Below are 23,386 nucleotides of genomic sequence, written 5' to 3'. Positions count from 1 at the left end.
CGAACACATTTATTTGGGCATAAGCTTTCGTGAGCTACAACTCACTTCATCGGCTGCATGCAGTGGAAAATACAGTGGGGTGATTTATATACTCAGAGAACATGAAACAACGGGTGTTACCATACACACTGTGACGAAAGTGATCAGTTAAGGTGAGCTATTACCAGCAGGAGAGCTGGGGGGGAGGGGACCTTTTGTAGTGATGATCAAGGGGGGGCCATTTCCAGCAGTTGACAAGAACATGTGAGGAACAGTGTTGCGGGGGGAGGAATAAACATGGGGAAATAGTTTTACTCTGTGTAATGACACATCCACTCCCAGTCTTTATTCAAGCCTAACTGCCTGGAGGGGACAGTTATAAGTGTGTTACTGTTTAAAAATAAATAAATAGCAGTGCTCTGACATGGCACTCAGTGTAATGCACACTGGCTTTGGCATAAGAGGGTGTCTCCTCCATATTGACTTCTGTATAATTTCCTTTGAATAGCTGTCTGATAAATGATTGCCACACCAGCTCCTGGCACGGTGATATTTGCAGAAGTGGGGAAAACTGCACTTTAAATGGAACAACTTTTGCAATGTCATTTTGTTAGCATTTGAAGCTCTTTAAGCACCAGCACTGAATGGGGATGTGGAGAGGTGAAATCTTTCCACTAATTGAAATGGACCTGCCTGGGTCAAGGAGGGAAAGCAGACACTGAACTAATGCCGTGGAGGAATGGCTTATTATGACCCAGCCAGAGTATTGTTTATACTGGATAAAATGCTTTACTATCCACATTGATACTGTACATTGAGATGGTAACTCAGCATCAGAGGCCAGCAACAGGGCAGATTGGTTGTGCGTAGGATTCTGGGAAAGGTCGAGCACTGTGGGGTGAATCCGCCTTTGCAAGAGTGCTTGGCCTTCCTGTAATGCATTTCATCTGGGGAGCTCCAGCTGCATTGCAAACACTCCCCAGTCTCGCAGCTAACTCTTTGGAAGTAGGTAGATTTTGGCTCCATCTAACAGAGCAATAAATCATGCAATAAAGAGGTTTAAGTGATTTGCCTGAGGCCGCTCAATGGTAGAACTGGGAATAGAACCCAGGAGTCTGGACTCCCAGTTCCCCTTGCTCTGACCACTGATAGCAACAGTGAATGTGCTTAAGATCTTGGCTGACTATGGATGGACTTGAGCATGTACTTAGTACTAAGCATGTCTTGATGTGTTTTGCCAAATCTGTGCCTAGGAGCTGCGGGCAAGCAGAGGTCCCGTGGCGCAGAAAGGACTGGGAAGTGCCTGCAGTTCTAGGCATGGGTGGGAATTCACTCTGGGTGCACCCCACCTGCCCTCTCACTGGATTGTGAAGCTGGAATGCCTCGGCCAGCTGCTGGGAGCAGAGAACTCCACAGGCGTCTAAGCACACTGTCTGGGGAAGCGCCTCCCAGTTGAAATTAGGGGAGGTCAAGACAGAGAGGTTGTTCCCACTGGTGGAAGGGGCTGGGTGGGAGTGGTTCAAAACCTGTCTGATGTTCTTCATTTCCTTAATAGCAGTAGAAGCATTTCATGGGCAATTAGAGCTAAGCACTAGCACAGCGGTAACGAGCGACAAGAGACAGCTGCAGGTAAAGGCTCTTTGTGGGGTTTCTGTTTTTGTTTCAGCAAGAATTTAGTTCTGGAGGGAGGGTGCCAGATAGAAGATCCTGGAGACCAAGCGCTCTGGAGATCCACAGAGTGGGGAATGCCCCCTGGAGCATGAGTTGGAAGGTGAGGGGGTTCGGTCCAAATGGATCACGTGATCATTGGCAGAGGGTAAAGATTTTAGGCCCTTAACAACCTGCTCTAGATTGGAAATGATGCCCTACAGGTGAAAAGTCTTGTCCTCCTATCCCCAGCTAGTCCCTCTGACCTGGATATGGAGCCCAAGTAATGGACACTCAGTAGCCCATTCTCTGCCCCTGTAAGCCCAGCCAGTCCTCACCAGCATTGATTGTATCTGCATCACTGATGTTAACTTTGCCATTCCCCTACTACCATTACTGGGAGCTCCAGACTACCCACAAGGAGCAGAGTATGACTGCATACACCCCCAGGGTCAGGACATACGTCCAGAACAGCAGTCTATCCAGCTTGTAGGACAGCGTGAGCCAGTTGACTTCTAGTCTGCTGGCCCAGTCTAGTGCACGGAGATGGGAGCTAATCAGGAGGAGCTCTGCCAGGATCTTCTCCATTGGGACCTTCCGGGCGCTTGTCACCTTCCAAGGCCCTTCTCCTTTCCCTTCCTCCTCTTCCCCACGCAACAAGAGACCTGTAATGACAGCAAAGCGTGTTCAGCAAGGCAGCAGTTCAGGGGGCTGTATGTACACAGGGTGTGCTAAAAACCCAGCTTTGCATGTACCTGCAATGTCACCAGCTGCTTGCAGCCTGGGAGCCTGGGATCTCTCACCGGGGCCTCCTCTGTCTAAGGCATTGCCTACCCAGCAGCAGGAGAAGAGCCTTTTCCGCACAGGGTCTTCCCCCAGATGAAGGAACTTTACTAGCAGGATAGACTTGGACAGGCTGAGAACCAAGAGGGCCATGCAAACCGTGAAGAACACCCCTACGGCAATGAGGGAAGAGAAAAGAACATTACTGAGTGGGACAGGCACCAAACTGCAATGGCTGAAATAGTCTCCCAGGGTGTGACTGCAGAGCATGTAGACTTACCCAAGTTAGGTTTGATTTAGCTAGGGCAAAGGTAACTTGAGTAGCAGCAGTAAGGAAACCATGGTGGCAACATGGGCTAGTCACTCAAGCATGTACCTAGAGTCCTGGGTGTGTGGGGCTAGCCTGTACTGCCACAACTTCACAGCTAAATGAAAGCTGGCTTAGGTACGTCTACACGTGTTAAAGTCACAGCTCCAGAATACAGTGCAGACATATCCTAAGGCTTTGCCCACACTGGGGCTTTGCAGTGTTTTCAAACCATTTTCAAACCCTCTTACCCCAGCCATGCAAAGTTTGCATCCATTGTGTTAAATGACTACCCTACTAGCACAGTGGTTTCAACTAGCACACTGGTTGAGAAATACAAATCCAGTCCACTCTGGACTGAAAATCTGACACAACCATGCTGCTGAGCATCTAGCCGAGCGATGCACTATGATTGTTTGGGTGATGCCAGGAGGGTTTTCAGAGCACACAGGGTATCAGCGGCACTGTAGTTCTTTTCCCAGAGGTTTGTTTGCCCGAGGATGCACACATCAAATCAGGGTTAGCAACAGGTGCTTTAAAGAAGAAGAATAGTACTGGCACCAATAATACAGGCTGCCCAAGAGAGGCCCCACCTGGTCAGAGTAAGACACCTAGTCAGCAGAGAAGAGCTGGATGGATGTCAGTCAACATTTCCCTGAAATGAGAACGATTAGACCATGGAACTTTCTCCCCAAGGCAGATGTACCATTACTGCCCAAGTCTGCCCATTTTAAAGCTAGTCTGGAGAATGGATCTGGGATGGCTAGGATAAACTCATGGGTCTTCACCATCTCTGGCCTCTAGTGTTTGCAGATTTACATGCTCCCTTAGAATAGAGTCCCTACCATAACAGCCTAGCCTGTCCAAGATTCACTAGCCAAACCCAGCTCACCAATGAGGGGAGTGCTGACCGCAGTGCCCGGCAGTTTGTCTGACATGTTGACTTTGAAGACAGTATAGCCAACCAGCACGCTGGTCTTGAAGGTTATCCTAGTGCCACAGTTGGGTGGCAGGTAGAAGCTGGCCAGGTCAATGACCATCAGGAATAGGCTGGGGATCAGCAAACTGACCACATATAGCAGGGGGCGTCTTCGGATAACAACCTGGGGTGGAGAGGAGAAGTCAGAGCCAATTCTAAATGTGACCTGAAAACAATGGAGCTTGGGATTTTTAGCATCTTTTAAGATGCAGAGACCTGTCGAGTAAGAGCACTGAGAGATGTGGGGGCTCCTCCATGCCACTCACCTAACTGGTGCAGTGTGGGCCAGGGGCAAGGGATTGTTACATTGGCCAGAGACAGATGTGGCCAAAACTTTTGTGAATTCACAACCAGCTTGAATTTTCTCCCCACAAACCTGGAACATTTTTGAGGTTGGCAACCTCTTATTCATATATCTCTCCACGTGATCCCTTTGCCTCTGGGCTTTGCAGATTCAGATAGAAACTGAAATCCCCAAACACCAAGAGTGGTTGCTTTTGCTGTATTTGTGATCCAAGTAATGAGACAAACCCACCCACTGCCTCCCTGCTATTCATCTTGGTGACATCTATGCAAACCTTCCTGCTGCAAAACCTGTAGCCATAAGAATTCATCTAGTTTGGGCTTCAAATGGGGAAACACAATCATCTGTATTTCATGCAACCGTTTTTAGGGCCCGGCAAACCTTTAACGAAAACTTGAAGCCAAAAATTTTACTCTTGCTCTCACTGGGCATGATATTTTTGAGACTCCGGTTCATGGGTTTGTAACTGGGTCCTTCATGGGATTTCTAGGTGGTGGAGTGGTAAGTGCTGGGTCCAGTGAACTTTTCCAAATCTATCTGCAATGCAGAGTTTAACCCAACTTGTTGGGTTTGGTTTAAGTCTTGCCGTCGCCATAATGGATCTGAAGGAACCTGAAACATTTAAATCAAAACCCCCGGGTTTCAAAGCACATGATGAGAAAACGATTCCCACTAAAAAACTGTTGCAAGGCAGAGAACAGTTTTAGTGGGAATCGTTTCCACTTAGGGTGTCAGAATGAAAATCACGAGGGAGGAAATTAAGCCTAGGTAGTCTGTTCCTCCTCTCTGCTTCTGAGAGTCTGAGTGCATTGAGCAGTACTGATCTAATTGCATCTCGGATGTCTCTATCTGGCCATCAGTACCATGCTCCTCAGCATGGTGCTCTTGAAGAGCAAAGCATTGGCCCAGTGTGTTATGTTGCCACGTGGAGGACCCAGTCTGGATCTCGCCCTTCCTGGCAGGGTGAAAGAGAAAGGGGGAGTGTTGCATGAGTTCCATAAGAGAAGCATCTGTAATTGGCTGGGGTCCTGCACCCAGGTTCACCCACTGTACAATACAAAAGACTTCTACTGAGTTCACTGCCCTGGATCTGGTAGCCAGATACCAGGGCAGACTTAGCTAGTCAGTGGAGCCCCCTGCCAGACGTGGATGTGCTGTGGCTGCATCCTGTATGTTACCTGAGCCAAGGCTCAGAGCAGGAGCTGGGAGGTGCATAGACCCCAGTTCTTCTCACTGAGCCACCAGGAGTCAGCTGGCTAGGAGAGTAGGAACTGCACTGAGCTGGCCTCTGCTAGGAGTCACTCTTTGCAGATCTTACACCAGCCAAATCCTATCCTCTCTAATAGGCTAAGAAGTTGATGCCTTTAAATTCTCCAGCAAAGGGAGGGAAGCACTTTAGTTTCAGTCATGTTCTCCATTAGACACCCTTCAGGTGTTAGCAATATTATGCCACAATTTCATTATCCATTAAAGCCAGGTAATAATAAGTACACAAAGGTATTTGCAGCCCATTGGTGTTAATGAAGGAGATCAATCTCATTCCGAGCATGTACATCAGCCGCACATTGGAGATGGAATATTACCCAAGGTTAGGCATGAATTGTCTCCTTGAAAGCAGACCCCACCAGCACTTAATTTTGCATGACTGTCTTTATGGCACAGACGGAGTTTGACATCCAGATACAGCTTGCCGCTAAGTTTGCTACATTCTCTCCCCCCACCTCAGACATAAGTGCTGTGATTTCTCTTGCAGATGGGAAAGTTGCAATGTTCTCCTCTCACCTGGGCTACCCGGGCAGTAAGGAGTCAAAGGTGACTCTGGCTGGAAAGCTGGTCAGGTGGCGCAGGGCTGACTTGTGCTGTTTTCAGAGGAGACCTGCTCAGTGCCCAGGGTCAATGCCCAGTGGACTCCTGTGTGAGTGCACTGGGCACATCTCCCATCACCTGCTCTTGGGGAATGAGAGGGCAATTCCCAGGGTGCCTCTACCTGCCAGCGCAGTGTTTCCCCTCAATCCCCAGATTCCTAGGGCATACCCCTGAATCTCAGTCAGTCTCTAGGTTTCCTGCTGTCCCCAGTGTTTGGTTCTGCTGTAGCCCAGGCTCAGAGGAATGTGTCCTGCTATGGCTACTGGAACAGGTCCCGGGCTCAGAACTGACATCCTTGTCATGACAATTGTCTTCATGTGGGGTCCCCCCTGCTGAAAGCAGGCCTGGCTTCCAAACATTGCCTGAGCCTTGCGATGTACCTGGCATGTTCCTGGGGCAAGTGCCAAGGTGATGGGTTTGCTGGGACCGAACAGGGCAGCAGTGAGTCTGTAGGTACAGGGGCAGAAAGAGGACTACTGTGGTGGGGACTACTTACCTTCAGGGGCTATGCAAGTAATTAGGTAACTTAAGAACAGATAGCTCTGCACTAACCCAACGTAACATTCACCCCGCCAGGACAGGCGCTGGATTTTCACAGGACAAACCACACCCCAGGGTCTCAGCACCAGTGAGAGAGTCTGAGCCACCGGATAGGCTGGATAGGCTACTGCTGCTCAAGGCAATACTGCCTGCTCCCCCACGGTGCCAGGTACAGTACTAGAGGCATTGGAGGGAAGATGCTCATGATTTTTTGCTGGAATGTAAATATAAAAAAAAGTTAAATTCCTCAGGGAACATTTTCAGTTTTTCAACAAAAACTTGGAACCAGAAATTGAAATGCATTGGAATTTGAATTAAAAAACTGAAATCTTGTTCCTGAAAATGGTTTGGTTTTTACGAAAACCTGGAAAATGTTAATAGAAAACATGGAACATTGCAACTAAAAGTTTGAAAAAGCCACTTCCTGTCAAAAATATTTTTTTACAAGAAAAACTGGCCCTTTCCTAGTTCCTAGGACAGTCTGGGGTGTTCCCTGACTGGTGAGCAGTTCTTCCAAGGCACTGAACAGTCGGGAAAGGGGGTTCTGTGAGTGCATTAAAGGTCAGCCATACTGGCCCCGATTCTCCTCTCTGAGACACTTGGGTAAATTGCAAGCGACTCCACTGAAGTCAGCTAAAATATCCAAACCTTGGCCCTAAACTCAGTCACCGTTAGCAGGATCCTTTGTACAAGGACTGATTAACTGCCAAGTTCATGCTTTGCCTCTGCGCTCCCCCTGGTGTATGAAAGGCAGGGAGAGAGGCTGAGCTTGTGGTGCTTAGCAAGGGGGACATGCTGGAAAACTGGGAAGGGCTGGGCAGCAGTTGGTGAGCTGCCCAGCCTGGGGCCCAGGAGGTCTGAAAAGTTTCTGAGAGGCTTCAGGGTTCTCAAAGCCCTGAGTGGTGTTTGCTGCTTCCACCCAATGGGTGTGTGTTTCAGTTGAGTGCCAGATCTGCAGCCCACCCTGCAGTTGCTTCTCTTAGTGTTTTTCCCTTTAAATGCTCTTCATTATTCGCTCTGGCATTAATAATGTTCGCAGGCTGCTATCTTTAAAATTAATGAGGTGTTTAACTCTTAGTCAAGAAGCTCATCAAAACAAAAACACATTTCCATCCTCCAGCAAGTGGTGTGGACAAATTAGCTGCTTCCCCTCCACATTCCAGCCTCCTCCAGTGAGGAGACGGGAGCCACAGGCTGTCTCCTCAATGCTGCTACTTGGAACGTAGGTCCTGCTGTCAGACTATTTCATGAGTGATGCAAGTGTCCATGCTGGTGTGACAGAGGGATGGGGCAGAGCACCTGCAGCAGCTCTGTTCAGTGTCTGCACTGGCTGCTCTATCCTGAACTACACAGTTACTGCCTTAGCATCTGGAGCCCGAAGTCCATGTGACGATCTGCAGGCTTGGAAGCAGGATCTGCTGGCTCCTGGGTGGCTGCCGTGTTCACATGGCCACTCAACAGCTCTGGTAAAGCAGGGAACAGCAGCCTATCCACTCTACAGGTTCAAGCACCCCAGAGGTCCTGGCTGGAGGAGTCTACTGAGTGCCCTGACTGGCTCAGGCATGCTATTTAAGAGATTGGGGAATCACCTGGAGTCTGTCTGTGCAGCTAGGCTGATCTCTGGCTCACTGCAGCAAACAGACGTTGCTGTGCAGTCCTGATACCATGGCTTGCATCTAGTTCCTGATTCCATCCCTGCTCCTGGCCCCGCTCCTGGTCCTGGTTCCTGGCCTCCTGTGTTCTGCTCCTAACTTTGCACCCTGCCAACCCCACTTTGGCTGGCCTGTTGGCCCTGGCCCAGTATGGTTCATTGGCCTTGACTCTGACCAGACTCTGAGGCATGACATGGTACAGAGAGCTGCTTCTGGCCTTGACCCTCTAGACTGGGGTAGTCAATTATTCTTTGTCAAGGTCCATATTTCTTAGTCACAGTATAGTCAAGGTCTGGAATTCAGAGAAACATTTTTCACACTGCAATAACAATAATGATGATAAGTCAATAAAAAAATTTTTCAGCCCATTCAAAAGCATGTGAACTGGACTATGTGCTCAATTCCACTCAGACCTATGCCTCCTTGTCTGGGGATCCTGGCACTAGGTCACTGTATGGTATCCATCACTGTACTGGGATCAGGTGCTAGCTCAGAGCTGCCGTACCTCAGCATTGGTCTAAATTTCACTTTCTCTTCCCTGGGGTGTTTGAGGACCAGGTCTGAGCACCTATTTTCAGGCTGCACCTGTAACTTTTCTGTCTTGGAGTTCTCCCCACCCTGCCCGATAGACGAGGAGCCTGGGCGAATGCTAATGCTGACTCACTTTGAAAGTTCTCCAAGAGCCCATGGAGAGAGAGAGAGCCCTGCCTCTTGGGTTGGACCATGTGGTATCTTACCAGGGATGTTCCCAGCATCCAGCTGATTGTGCCTCTCTTGTCTACCTCATCCTCAATCTGGTACTGGGGCATTTTACAGAATAACCTGCTTTTTCTCTCGCTACACCCTCATCTTGGCTCGTCCTCCATATTGTATTTGCCCACTTCCCAGTGGACCACAACCCATCGATAGCTAGGAATTGCAGTGTGTCACGTGTGTGAGTGAGAACGTGAAGCACAGCAGAGCCCGTGTTCTTGTGATGGATTCAAAGACTCTGAAGCCCAGCACAAATCGCTGAGAGGAAGAGAAGAAAAGGAGGGAAGGTGGAAGGTGCCAAACGGAAAGATGTCCACGGATTAGAGGTAAAGGAGAAATATTTGATACCTACGTTAAACTGAATCTGGGCGAAGCGTCCGGTCTCCATGTGCAGGATCCGGGGATGTGAGGGCACGGAGAGCAGCTCCCACTCACCATCATCCAGGAACAACATCTTGTCATTCTTAATGTCTTCACGGCTTCTCCAGAAAGTGAGGTCCACATCCTCCACTGAGAATGACACAAACAAAGGGCTGGGGAAGGGGACGGACCTGTGAACGCGGGATGGTCTCACCCCATTTCCTCCACAAGCTGCCAGTGCCCACAGGGCTGGGGAAGGAGCTTCACTAGCCTTCTGTATGGTCCCTGCAAACTATATGAGCCCCATCAGTTCAGGGACTGAACTGCTCCTCTCTGCAGAATGGACACTGCCTATACTGACTGGAGCCCTAGGACACCCGTTCCCACTGTGCCGTGGGATCTTGCTTGTAGCCATTGCAGATGCAGTTGGTCACTTTTCAGCCTAGGTGATCTCTAGGGCAGCCAGGGTAAAGGCAGAGTCAGACTTGCAACGTCCAGCATGAGACAGAGCTGGCTACCTTGCTGCGATAGTGCTTGCCTGCTGACTTATGAAATGCCTGGCATTGATGCTGGCACCAGATCAGCACTGTGTTCCAAAGGGAGCACTCAGCGGGGCACCTACCCTGGGAAGCGCTGAGCTAGGTCCTACAACACATGCTAGTCACGTTCCTCTTCACACTCCCCAGTTGTGCATCCCAAGAAAATAAACCTCACTATCTTTGGTGGGCTGGCGAGTCTTGTCTGTGGGAGCCAGACGTTGCATATGTGCATTTCCTAGGCTGAGTCCTGTCCTGCCCACCTGTATGCAGGATGCTGCTGAAGGTCAGGCTGCAGTTCTGGGTGTCAAAGGGAAAGGTGTATGCCTCCAAACTGCACGCGGACACCACCTGCATGGGCTTGTAGTTCTTGATCATCCCAGCAGCATTCACGTAAACGTAGGGGAGATCAGGAGACCTACTGACGTCCAAGCTGTACAGAACAGGAGGGTTTGTTGCACAGGGAGGGTAGGGGAGAGAGACCCGACGATTTCGTTACGCAGTATACAGGCAGTGAGGATTTTTTTTTAATGGATACTTTTTTTAATGAGTTCTCGTGTGACACTACAGGTGTAAGGATGGTCCAGTGGCCAGGTCATTATCCTGGGACTTAGTAGACCCTAGGTTCAATTCCCTGCTTCCACTGTGTGACCTCTGGAAGGTCACTTAGTCTCTCTGCCCCTCGGTTCCCCATCTGCAGAATGGACATAAAAGCAGCACCCTGCCTCGCTTCCACAGGTACTGTGAGGATGAAGCCATTAAGATGGTGAGGTGCTCGGGCACTACAGTTGTGTGGACCAGGTTAAGTATCAGACAGAGAATGCCGGTGGCACTCAATTTACGAGGCTCAGAAAGATGAAGTGCGAGGCTGACCCTGCTGTGTTTCGAATCTCTTGCTCCACAGAAGCTAAGTGTCTCACACCTAAGACTCAGACTGTTAATCCATCCCCTTCAAACAGCTAGTCCAGAGCTGTTGGAAACAAGATTCCCCTCCCCCCCCCACCCCGATGGAGCCTTTTGTTCTTGCTGTGGGCAGAGGCAGAGGTTGCATTGATCAGCCAAAAAGAAACCCCGAACCCACCCCAACCTACTGGCGTGCAGTAAAACTCCGACCCGGTCCAAACTCACAACTCGTTGATGACGATATCCGGAGACCAGATGGTGCTGAGTGGCAGAGAAATTTCGCTGATCCCATCATAGAGGCTGGAATTCCAGGTGAGAAACTCATCCTTCCAGATCTGTGAGAGGGAGATGGAGAGCGTGACTGCCCGGCTGGTTTCCCATATTGTGACTTGGCAGGACAGTTTAACTGAGGTGCCACAGTGCGTTTGAACCATTGACTTCAGAATTTAGGAATGGTAGGTACAGAAAATATCCCTGCATTGGGAATGTGATAATCGCTTGATCCCCTGTGCTAATGGCCAAGAAAGTTCAGCTCAGGCTAGGATGACTCCTATTCTACTTCCTACAGGATAGATTTTTACAGGTGTGAAAAGTGGATATTCTCATCAGAACACAGTGGCTTTACCCGTCACCAGGAGTCTATACAATCGGTACTGATGCAGGCACTCCTCTTCAGCTCCTCCATCCCTATCTCCTTCTCCCCAGACAGGCTGGCTCAGAAAATACGTTTCTGAGTGTGCAGTCTCCAAGACTTGCCTGTGTCCAGAGTGGGTTGAAATGTGAAAAAGACATTTTTTTTCCATTTTGGTTTTGGGTCAAAATTTGAAATTAAAAAAATGCTAATTGACATTTTGAAATATTTCGAGCAGCACCACATGTGTATGCTTTGTTCATCGACCCTATCTGATGCTTTTGAGGATGGTGGAGAACCCTTAAAAACACCTGACTGATTTTTTTTCAGTTCCACATGGGAAGGAAATAAGGGAATTTGGTGTGGGAGATAGACCCCACTGCAGGTGAATGTACCCTGGCCCCTGGAAGATATCCCCCAAGATGTTATCGAATAATATCAAAGGCATACGTTTTGAGAAGATCACAATCAGATATTCCACAAAGGGAAGAAGTTAAATCTAACGCATTATTCATTATGAATGATTTTTTTCAGTTATGTTCAGGACACTGGGGAATCTCTGATGGCTGGCTTAGGGAGTGTGTGTGTGTGTGTGTGTGTGTGTGTGTGTGTGTGTGTGTGTGTGTGTGTAGGATATTGGAATACTTGCTTATAGAAATGAAAGGTGTTACTGGGACACTAAAAGTATCAACTCCAACATACACATGCAAGATTCAAAACTTCTTTCCCTTAAACCCACCCAGACAGGTACAACAACAAGATGACATTTAGCACTAAGACACAGCACTATGTATTGGTTGAAGTGCACGCTACACTGATCATTACAATATTAACTGAGTCAGAAAGCGAACAACCTAAAGTAATGTATAATAAATGCTACAGAGCAATTAAGTTCTCTCTTTGCTTCAGCATCACATGTAGTTAGGGAAGAAAGTATTAATTTACCTGCTGAAACCAAATGCTTGTTGTTAGCTTTTGATTCTGTGTATCCTGTAAGGGGAAAAATAAAATCAAATGTTTAACAAGTTATACAACTGACTCAATGGATCATAAAGAGATCTGACAACTTAAAAATCACTCTGCTCTCAGAATGGGTAGGCTCTGCTATACCCATTGGTGTTACACATAACATCTAAGGTTGCTCTAGATAAAAGAAATTAGATAAGTATTATTCATTATTTCTTTAGTGTGGTGTTTTGTACATTTTGCCCATTGAGAGTCATTGGGGTTTTGCACAGTAAACCATTAGGTGTTTTCGAAAATCTCTCCCACTCTTTGTATTTCATCAATTTCAAATTTTCCCCTCTATAATCAGGTAGATTGTGCAATCACCTGCTCCCAGCTGTAATATATGCAACAAGGGATAGTCCCATTGGCTTTTACAGGATTACTCACTGTTGTAAGCGATGTGCCTGGTAACAGCTGTTTGCAAGAATGGGACCTGAGTTAGTGAGCTTCTCCTGTGCTTTGCATGGGGCTTCCATGCAGTAACATGGGCTAGAAGAACATTTATGAAATAGGAAAATATGGTGTGTAGGAATAGGATAATATCCCTTTAAATAGATTGTGAGCCCTCCAGTGGTGCACAGTGTGTTCTGTGGTTTTAGAAGCCATCAAAACCAGCCCTGTGTATACAAGTTTGTGTATATTTAGTAAACAACTTTATTTTGGACTCAGTTGTGCTTCTGTGATTCCTTCATATTATTTTTGTTGTGTGAAGAGCTAAAGAAATAAGAGAAATTGTGATTGTAAAATCACCAAGCCTCCTAGGGGGAGCTCATGGAAGACTTTCAACTCATTTTTTGGAAACTGACTAGATTTCAATTTGATTGCATCCCTTTACCTTTCTCTCTGATAAAACCAGGCCATAGAGAAGGAGCCTGAGGTTTGTTTGGTCATCACCTCACTTCATGCCTGCCTGCTGCTCCCATTTGTTGTTCATCTGTGGCTGTGCAATCCTCACTACAGTAAATTATCTTTGATAAAATAGTGCTTTGGCTGCACTTGACGCTCTAAATGAATCATCCGTCTCTCTCTTGCACCCTAATTAGTTACTGTGACATTAATCAGGCTGCTAAGCATAGTACCATATTCTCAGCAAATCCAGGCTAAAAATATGAGGCTGAGCTTGTATTTGTAATCAGGATAGTCATAATTTTTCAAAGATTGTTGTCTCAGCTGCTACAGGCAGCCAATTGGGTTAAATCTTTGTGTATATGGATTTTTCTGCTCATAAAACAGAAGTGTGACCTCAAACTAAGTGTATTTTTTATGACGTAGAAATTTCCTGCCTTTGTAATGATTCAGCATATTTTCTTTTTCCTCTCTGGCTCTATTATTTGTACTGTGGTAGAATCCAGAGACACCTAAATATGTGCTTAAGTTTAGGAATTTGAGCAGTGCTGCTTCATTACTCGTATGCATCAAGTTGGGCACATACATAATTGTTTGTAGGATTAAGGCCTTATTAGTTTTTGAGGCAAAAGATTTTCTCAGATTACTAGTATTTTGGGATGGAGCAAAAGCTCAAGCTGACGAAAGAAGGCTCCTTTAGAATATAGGAGATCAAATTTCTCCCAAAAGAGATGGAAGAAAGACAGTAGTTGTTAATGAAGTGTGACTCCCATCTTGATGGAATGAGAGAGAATAGCAGGAATGCTTTGGATTTGCTGCAGACCCGGAGCTTGGAATTTGTATATCCATGCCATTTTGAAAGCGGATTAAGCTCATTTCCCTGGAAAAAGTGGCTTAGGAAATCATTGGATATGAAAAAGGAACTGCAACATACTTTCCAGAATCTTTGGATTGTCGCACAAAAGGTTACATTGAGAAGAAATGAGTGATCCCTATTCAGACTCCTTTGGTGCACAAAATACAGATGATCTGTTTCTATGATATCCTCGGGGGTGGGGGAGGTGGCTGCATCAGCATCCCAGACAGGACTTGGTACATGCATGCAAAAGAAAAAAATCATTTATAAAACGCACTCACTTTTGTTTGGCCATTTGGCTAAGCTCCTTTGTAATGGCTGAATATCCAATATGCCCTCTCCTGGGGGACTATAATCTGCCTGTTGGAAAGATGAATTCAATGATCTAACAGTTTTTTTCCCCACACAGTGAACATCTATGATGCTATGAATATGTATGATCTGTAAAAGGTGAATTCCAGGTTAGATGACTTTAGCCTAGGGAGAGCAGGCTGCCGTTTGGCTCACCTGTTAGGGTTGCCTATTATGACCCACAGTCTTATGCAGGATAGATGCCAGGCCAGTTTCAGATTTGGATGAGAGAGGGACTCCGCTAATGATTAGCATGAGAGATTCACTCCCACATTTGACTTGACTTGAAGAAATTGATTTTGTTGCAGAGAGCAACATTTAAAGCACCTTCAACCCTCATTAATCCTTTTTGATTACATCTTAAACCAAAATGATCAACTGTAGGATCATAGGCCCACAAAATGGGGGAGCAACTGGACCACCCCATCCTTTTGTGGGTCCACTCCTTCCATCATCCCCGCTAATGCTTATAGTTCTTGAGCATGCCTTTACTGTCTGCCACAATGGGGCCACCACCATTGTTTGATGGCTATCCTACACTTACTGCTTGCTTCTCCTTTTGGCCCTGACAGAGATCCCAGTGTTGGAGGGGCCCGGGGTGAGCAAGGAGGAGAAAAGACATCCGAGGCTAAAACTCAAATCTTTTTGTCAAGGGAAACAAGAAGTTTCTCAATGCCAGCTGGCTGGCATAATTGGTTCTCTCGTGGCATTATTCACAGCTCTTCCCTCTTTCTTTTTCAGCAACCTTCCATCTTGCTTGTTAAAAGCAAAGGATATTTTGGAGAATTGGAATTCATTAGTCTTCCTAACAGAGGGAGACTACTTAGACTTAAATTGGTGGTTAGCAAATATACAGATAATTCCCACACATTTTTATTTATCGTCTCCAGTTCTGCAGACTATAGAAACAGATGCTTGAGCGTCTGTCTGGGAGGCTCTAGTCAATGGAGTGGAATACAAAGGTATCTGGGATTCGGAATTGACAAAACTCAATATAAACAAATTGGAACTCTTCTCCGTTGACTAGATTATCTCCCTAATCAGATTTCCCCAAGGTACTCATAATAACTTGATATTCTCAGACAAGCCTAGTCTTTTATGTACATGAAACAGGAGGCAAAAGATCACAATAGAAGTCAGAGGCAGTGATGAAGATGGGGCGAGAGCTCTTCACACAAAACAATGGTTGCTGAACAGTTCGTCTATTACTACATGCACCTGCTGAAGTCTCTACTGCATCAAGCCCTTTAAAGCCTACAGCTTCCTGATGACATTGGCTCAGAAGCCAAGTCTCTGATTAGATTTATCTGACAGAATGAATACGGATATTTTGAACATGCATTCGTTATAGCCAAGAAAGCAGAGAAGACCCTGACTTAAATACTACTGCTCTCCTCCTGGTCTGGTGTAATCACTGCACCCAAACTCCACTAGCTGGCATCTAATGGAGTGAAGATGATGAATTCAGAAAGTGAAATATAATTCACCACTTCCTACTGTGTACAAAAGACAACGATGGACTCATTACAGTTAAGATGGATAAACGCAAAACCCTGCTAGAGCTGCCGTTTGAGCCTCTTTCTTTTAGTTACTATAACAAAAAAGACATTTTTCAACTCTGCTCTCTCCCATTTTCTCCTTGTACAAGAATGATGGAAGGTCCAAGGCAGGAGGAAGGCAGGATGTGCTAGACACCTCTAGAAAATGAGTGCCTCAGTCCCTTGATCTACACCCAATCTTCGGATCTTTACATGCTCTGAAATACAATCTTGATGCACCACTAAGAAATTAAATAGTTGCAATATAAGAGGTAATTACAGTGCTTGTAGGTATTTGTTAATTCATGTAGCATATTTCATATAATTAATACTGTGCCCACACTCTGCCTATGTTAATACACTTGCCTGCTCCTCAAATACGTTTCAGCAGCTTCCAGAATATCAAAGTGGTTCAGGTAGTCTAAGGAGGCAGTTTGATTGCACAGAGCTTCTGACTGTGCTTAAACAGACACTGCCAAAATTAAAATTCATATTTTAATATTTCCCCCAATTGGTGCTATTAAGAACATTTTTAGCTTGTTAAAAAAGAGAGAATTCTCATCAGTCTAATTTAAATCACACTGGCTATTTTTGTTGTTTCTTTTACTACTTGTGTTTCATTCCGGTTGGACTGTGTCATTGGGTTGCTCAATTTCACTTTGCTGATAGTCAAGTTTCTTCCAGGGATATTGCAGAAAATTGCCATATGTGTAACAACTCCATTCCCAATGAACCAGCCCATACTCGTTCCATAGCAAGGAATGTGGTGCAGTTATTTCCCCTGTGCTCTGCTTCTGAAATACCAGGGGGTGATATACTGTGAATATTGAATTTGATCCCCGCAATGATATTAATGGTACCCATGGAATATCTACACCTGAGATAAGATCAGTAGACCCTGAAATACCAATGGAAGCAAGTGATTCAGTGACTTTTACATCCTATCCTGGTAACAGACAAGCATTGGGCTTCTCTGATTTGGTCTGGCAGCTGAGGTTTCTTAAGGGAAAAGGCATAGAGCATCTGTTGCTCTCTCACTGGCACTGTGCACGTATATGTAACACACACAGGACATTGCGGCTCATTTTATCCATTCTTTTCAGCTCTTTCCAAATTCCCTGTAACTTGGGTCTTAAGTTTCTGAACACTCCCCCATCTGTATCTATTCATGATTTTCTGATACCCCAAATCACCAGATTTTCTCCAAAAGCCCTTAGGCCAGTGTTTGTTACCTAGTAGCCCGTCTGCTCTGAGCTCTTTGTTAAAATGTCCCTTCCTGGTTCTCTTATCTTAGCACAAGGCTGTTTGAATGTAAGTTTCCAAAACTGCAAGAGAAGCTTTAAAATGGGGATTTTCAACGTAGCTTAAGGGAGTTAGCGCTCAAATCCCATTCAGCGTGGATGCCTGACTCCTTTAGGCTGCCTGGTAAATCCAAAGCCTCAGTCCCTCAAAGCTGTTCTGATTGAAACTGATCAAAATAGGGGATTTACAAACGTCTGTCTGTATTTGTCTATCTGTCCAACCTTTTGCAAAACAATCTATTGTTAAAAAATATTTCTTCATTGAACTGAGTTTGTCAAGGATTATTTATACTTATTCTCAGCCTGAATTAAATTGATTAAAGGTCACTTTAAAAACCTTTTTCTAACATTTTGAAATTCCAGAAAGTCTTATTTAAAAGGACCAGGAGCAAAATGGTTTGTCAATAAACAGAGACAGCTCCTTCTGCTGAAAAGCATCACGCACAGCCACTGTCATCCATTCAACTCCAGTCTCCAGCTAGCAGATTCTACAGTATTATGAACAGCGGGGCACTGGTTGTAAATGAGCTTGAGATTCTGTATACCACATCCAGCACGGCATGGACAAAGAGGTCAAGGTAAACGGTAGTGGCCTTCGACCAGTTTCTGACGGGTCTCACTCCCTTGCTGTAATTCAGTAAAAGGTGTCTGGTCAGACGATGCAAAGTAGAATTTCTGGGCCATTGAGCATCTGCGGCTGGGCTTCCTGCAAAACAAATGAATTTGTGTCATTAGACCTGGCAGGTAGAAGAGGAACAGTTGTTAGCTCTTCTTGTTGTTGTTGTTGCTGAGACTGGGTTTATTTTTGTATGGGCTGATTCGTTGGGAATGGAGTTGCGGCAGAGATAGCAATTTCCTGCAATATGCTTGGAAGACCTTCTTGTATTAAGTTGATGTGATATTTTGGGCCAGGATGGCATGTAACCTTTCTAGGGGGAGATGTGATAGACATAAGGCCTAGGAATTCAAAAGACTCTATTGAAAATAAACCAGACAAATATGGACTTTTGGGACAATACATGTTAAATGGATTCCCCAGGAAATCCCTAAGGAGAGGTTAATGCAAGTGCTCCAGCTCTGGTTATACAAAAACCCAACCTTTCCAAGGTACTCCTGAGGAGAGGGTCATTGTCTGCTGACTACATGATACAGAAGGCCAAGATCAAAGGCCCAAGCTATATAAAGAAATGGCTGATCTGCCTAGTCTTTGTTCTGGTTCTGGATCTAAGATGGATGAATTTGTAACCACAGGGAAAACCCAGTTGTAGGCTTTGAAGGACTGACACATACCAGAGCCCTGTGTTGGAGCTGGGGGTGACTTCTGGTAAGCTTCTTTTGCCTGTGTAGCTTCTGTTGTTGTTTCAATCGGTTTTCTCAGAAATGCTTTTACCTTAAGAATAATGTGCTTGCTTAGAAGGAGCTGTGTGGTAACTTTAACTACTAGCAATACACTGATCAGAGGCCTTAGAGAAAAAGCAAAGTTCAGTGCTGGCCTTTTAGGCATTCTGGCTTGCTGGGGAATATAACAGCATGAAATAGGAAGCTGTGCAGCCTTAAAACCCTGGTCTGGAGGGAGTGAAATGTGGGCCTTTGCCCAAGAGAGATGGGAGCTGGAAACCTTTAAGTGAAAGCCCTCAAGGGACCACAGAGGGAGGAAATACAGATGCAGTTACCCTGAAACTAACACTGGAGTAACAAAGAACTTTACGATTAGGCTGTTGGTTTGAATCTAGCGTTGGGTTAGTAGTTGCCAAAAGTTTTTAGCACCTGATAACTATTTTGTGGCCTCTCTGAAATGAATTGGTGGCTCTTAGTTGCTAGTGTACAAAAAGTACCCCATTAAAATAGTGTCCTCACAACAGACAGTGAATGGCTAAAAAGTACCCCATTAAAATAGTGTCATCACAATAGGCAGTGAACGGCTCCGGGTTGGCAGCCCCAGAAAGGAGAGGCCCATGACAAAAACTGATCTCTCCCATCGAGCTCCCTTCTGCTCCACTCTGGAGCATATGGGGCAGAGTGTGGGCTGTCTGGGCTGCCCCTTCTCTGTGGATGCTTGAAGAGGCAGACTCAGGATGACAATCTGATACTGTTCACCAGCACTAAGTTCACTTTATTTATTTTTACTTTTTGGTAATAGACTGGCTTCCTATTAATGGACTTTTCCTTCCAGGTTCTTTGGATCTCATTCAAGAATTAGACCAAGAAGCTGCATGTGAACTAGAATTTAGTGAACCCAGAAATCACTCTGATTTGGAAGTTAATGAGATTGTCTGATCTTTCTTCCTTACCTCTTTAAGCACCACCTTACAGGTATGCTAATCAGAAAACCCAAATCCCCATTTGCATAGTAAAAACGACGGGGGGAAATCCAGCTTGTGTCCTGCAACAGGACTCCATGGCCCTCTGAGCGATACAGGTGGAGGAAAAGGAGAAATGAAGACCAGCAATTGGAAGTGACACATTTCTGAGTGTTCCCTCTGAAATGCAAAACGATATTTTGCTCACGAGCTTCGCCAGACCTCGGGGAGCACAGCCTCACCAACTCATTGGGCTGAAGCAAATTGCCAATGCACATGAATGAAATCTAATCTGCAGTGTCCTGCGCATGCAGTCCCCTGAGCACTCAGTGCTTTTGATGGCTATTTTGATGAGTGGCTGAAGGTATGAGAGATCCAGCAGGAAACTGTAAATGAGATCTCCTTTCCTGGCACACCAGGCCTGCTCATACCCATTCCTTTATGCAGCATGTGGTGTCACTAGCCACCAGAGGCGGCAATTTCTATGATTTATCAATGTCATTGAGAACAAAATGCTAGAGACTATGCTGTGGGTGCCCTGGCGTGAGTCGTGGAATAGTCACCTTCGATCTCATCAGAGCTGTAAGCCAAATGAGCATTTCGTTCTCTCGCTATGCTCTCAGCAGCAGCTTCACCTATTCAGCACCCCAGGAGGGCCCTCCCTCCAGCACCATTTTCAGGGCAGTTTTCAGAAACTGTAATTTAAATAAGAACAGCGTGTAAAATCCCAGCTGAGATCCCTTCACCGTGGTTCCTGCCAGCTCAGCCAGGGGATAGGTCTCCCAGCTGAGACCAACTCCCTGCAGCTCCAACTGGTTCAGGTGGGGAGGGAACAACTCCTGCCTGAGTCCCTTTCAGTACAGTTTCTAGTGGCGCAGTCCAAGGGACTTGGGTTCAGCAAGTGGAGATGCTGCATATTGACCACAAGAATCTCTTTTAGGGTCTGGGGTTTAGTGTGTCCATGCAATGAGCACAGCTGCCTGATGAGGGACCCCACTTTTGGGTTAAGTCAGCACCAGCATTTAGACCCTGGAGATAAAGTTACACTAAATGTTACCTATGGTGAACTGGGATCCTTTCTCCCCAGGTCAGCAGAACCTGTGATGCAGCCAGGGCATTCACTGATACGTTCTGAGATACAGTGGGCCGGATTCTCAGCTGGTTTAAATTGATGTAGTTCCATTGCAGTCAACAGGGTTATGCCAATTGACACCTGGTAAGAATCTGGTCCAGCCCATTTCAATGTGAGGGCCTTCCTGTGCAATCTCCCATTGCTTATCTTTACTTCTGTCCAGCTGATGAAGACTGGACATAGCTCCTTGCAGTCCTTAACATGCTCTTCCAAGTGCTTGCTAGAGGGGGCACTGGACAGTGACATGAAACAGAGCCTTCCCTCCAGGAGCTGATATTGCTTCTTACACAAGCCCAGAGAATAAGATAGCCCCAGGGGCTGAGTTCTTCCAGCTGGCGATACTGTCATCAGCTGCCCAACCTTGGGAGGGAGCATAGAAATTGCCAGACCAGAGTAGATGCATCCATCTAATCCAGCATCCAGTCTCCAAGAGTGGCCAGCACCAGATGCTTCAGAAAAAGGTAAAGGTTAGGTAGATGTGTGATCATCTGCCCTCCATAAAAGTCCCATCCTTATCCCTAATAATTAGAGATTGGATTAAACCCTGCAGTATGAGATTTTATCTCCCATCCAATACTCTTTACTGTTAGTATAAATTATTTTAACTCTGGATATTCTTGTTATCCCCCAAATAGTCCAATCTCTCTTTGAATCTTACTATATTCTTTGCTTCCATGACATCATATGGCAATGAGTTCCACAGTCTAATTACACAGCAAGTGGAAAAAATATGATCTTTTATCCATTTTGAAGCAGAGAAAGCAACTTCAGGACTCGCACCCCCTGTTTAATCTTCAGAAAACAATAAGACCCAATAAGAAGGTTGGGTGCTTATTTAGATACATAAATTGAAAAATAATTGCACTTTTGTTATGAAAGTGAATTGGCCAGAGGAAGATTAATTACAGCAGAGACAGATTCACAATGTAAGTGACCATTAATTAACACTAAATTATTCCTCTGAGAGCTAATGTGACATTCATGTGAGCGTTAGACCAATCCCAGATCAGCACTCTCTCAACAGACATGAAAAGAATCCATCAAGAATGGCTCAACAAGGGTTTTCCCTGTGACTTCTCAGGGTGTAGTAATATAATGTAATAATTCACACTGCTTATGATCATTAGGAAGGGTCACCTGGAAATGGAACATCTTTGTATCATTGTTGGTGGCGAATGGGGGATGGATGTGAACAGAAACAGGCTGGAAATAAGCTGGTTTCTATTTTGTCCCTTCACCTGTGGATACTTTAGTTAATCAAAATGCATCCGATGAAGTGAGCTGTAGCTCACGAAAGCTTATGCTCTAATAAATTTGTTAGTCTCTAAGGTGCCACAAGTACTCCTTTTCTTTTTGCGAATACAGACTAACACGGCTGCTACTCTGAAACCAGTGTTGTCTGTGTGTATCTCATGCTCTTTGGCCCAGATCCACAAGATATTTAGGCTCCTAACTTCCATTTAAATCACTTTAGCACATCTTGGAGTTACACACAATATTCTGGGGGAGGCTAATCTCAATGTGATGCTGCATACAGCATGGATGTAGCATAGATGCTGATGGGGTCGGGAGGCCACTGAGCTCTCTCATAGAGATCAGGACATTCCTGCAAGGTGCACAGCCCTGATCAAGGAAATCACATGCTTAAGTCTCATTGATTTCCAGGCCAAAGGGACAGATTTTTAAAGGTACTTACGTGCCCAACATCCATTAATTTCAATTGGTGTAGGGGGCCTAAATATCTTTTTTTACAATCTGGCCCAAAATCCTCAGCACCTTGCAGAATTGAACGCATCAGGAATGAATGAGCGTGCGGTGCTTGCACTCCATATGAATTTGGGGAATGACACAGACACACCTGTGTCATTGCCCTGTCTTAGGTTAGCGCTCTTTAGACCACACAACAGTAGGTGGATGTTAATATCTGTCTGAATGGGATGTGATTTCCAAGAAATTAGAGCCCCCATCTTCATTAACCCAGCATGAGTTCATCAGATTTAGTGAGTACAGTGCATGCCACAGGTCTTGTTGCATAATTTCACAACCTTGATGATCAGCCCCGGAAACATTTGGACACTGCCAAATCTTCAAACTAACACAAAAATACTGCACAGCCAAGGAGCAGAAGAATTCGTGAAATACAAGACCTACTCTGACGACAGCTGCCAAAGCACCCTCCCTGCCCACACAGATTGCACTGATTTTCAGGTGACCCCTGATGACAAAATCAGGAAGGAAGAAAACTCTCTAGTGCCACTGGTGAGAAGCACAGTCTGATACTCTCAGACTCTGACACAAGGAATTTCTGTAGATCTCTGCCACTGCTGTGAAGGGAGGAAACTGAGTCAACCCCTCTCCTGCCACAGAGAGAGCAAAGTCAGGTCCCGCAGAATTCTTCCAGACTGTAACAGAGAGGAAGCAGCAGCATCGGGTCACCTATTCATTGCATGCTGTCAGAGTTCTCACAAGATGGTCCCCTATAGTATATATTCTCATCTAATTGTATAGTTAGGGAGTATATACCGTGTGTGTGTGTGTGTGTGTGTGTGTATGTATATACCATGTGTGTGTGTATATATATAATATATATAATCATACACAGAGTTTGCAGGCATGGTTTACAGCATCAGTCTTATCAAATAAACTTACCTGAGGCTAAGAGATTAAGGAGGAAGAGGGACATGAAAACAGCTGCCATCTCATCATCTGGCTTTGTTGAGCGCTCCCACCATTAGAAGCTTTCTTAAGTGAAGGTTAACAGTGTCTCTCTACCGGGCTCTCTTCCTCACTAGAACGTCCTTCTCTCTAAAACAT

General features: G+C 45.7%; 2 protein-coding genes across 4 annotated transcripts in view; one reads left to right on the top strand and one right to left on the bottom strand.

The window, feature by feature from the left end:
- USP28 (ubiquitin specific peptidase 28) overlaps positions 1–23,386 on the top strand; it is a 125,761-nt gene that overhangs the window by 47,969 nt on the left and 54,406 nt on the right. The gene's annotated exons all lie outside the window — the stretch shown is intronic.
- Positions 250–23,270, bottom strand: HTR3B (5-hydroxytryptamine receptor 3B). The gene is made up of 9 exons (XM_038380415.2): positions 23,222–23,270; positions 17,686–17,846; positions 12,186–12,230; positions 10,835–10,944; positions 9,970–10,139; positions 9,163–9,320; positions 3,609–3,819; positions 2,382–2,582; positions 250–2,291 (listed from the first exon to the last, which is right to left on the bottom strand). Exons 1-9 carry the CDS (start codon positions 23,268–23,270, stop codon positions 2,020–2,022), a joined length of 1,377 nt encoding a protein of 458 aa, XP_038236343.1. The 3' UTR covers positions 250–2,019.

The sequence above is a fragment of the Dermochelys coriacea genome, chromosome 22 (assembly GCF_009764565.3).
Source record: "Dermochelys coriacea isolate rDerCor1 chromosome 22, rDerCor1.pri.v4, whole genome shotgun sequence".
Classification (NCBI taxonomy): Eukaryota; Metazoa; Chordata; order Testudines; family Dermochelyidae; genus Dermochelys; species Dermochelys coriacea.
This window is presented reverse-complemented; position numbering and strand designations above follow the sequence as displayed.

What these genes read in the sequence shown, in the direction of transcription:
- HTR3B (XM_038380415.2), bottom strand. Translation starts at nt 23,270, where the DNA reads ATGGCAGCTGTTTTCATGTCCCTCTTCCTCCTTAATCTCTTAGCCTCA. An exon ending in CAAGCATTTGGTTTCAGCAG is followed by an intron (nt 10,945 to 12,185) that starts GTAAATTAATAC and finishes TCCCTCTCACAG; the next exon opens with ATCTGGAAGGATGAGTTTCT. An exon ending in TCGCCCAGATTCAGTTTAAC is followed by an intron (nt 3,820 to 9,162) that starts GTAGGTATCAAA and finishes TCTCCACCCCAG; the next exon opens with GTTGTTATCCGAAGACGCCC.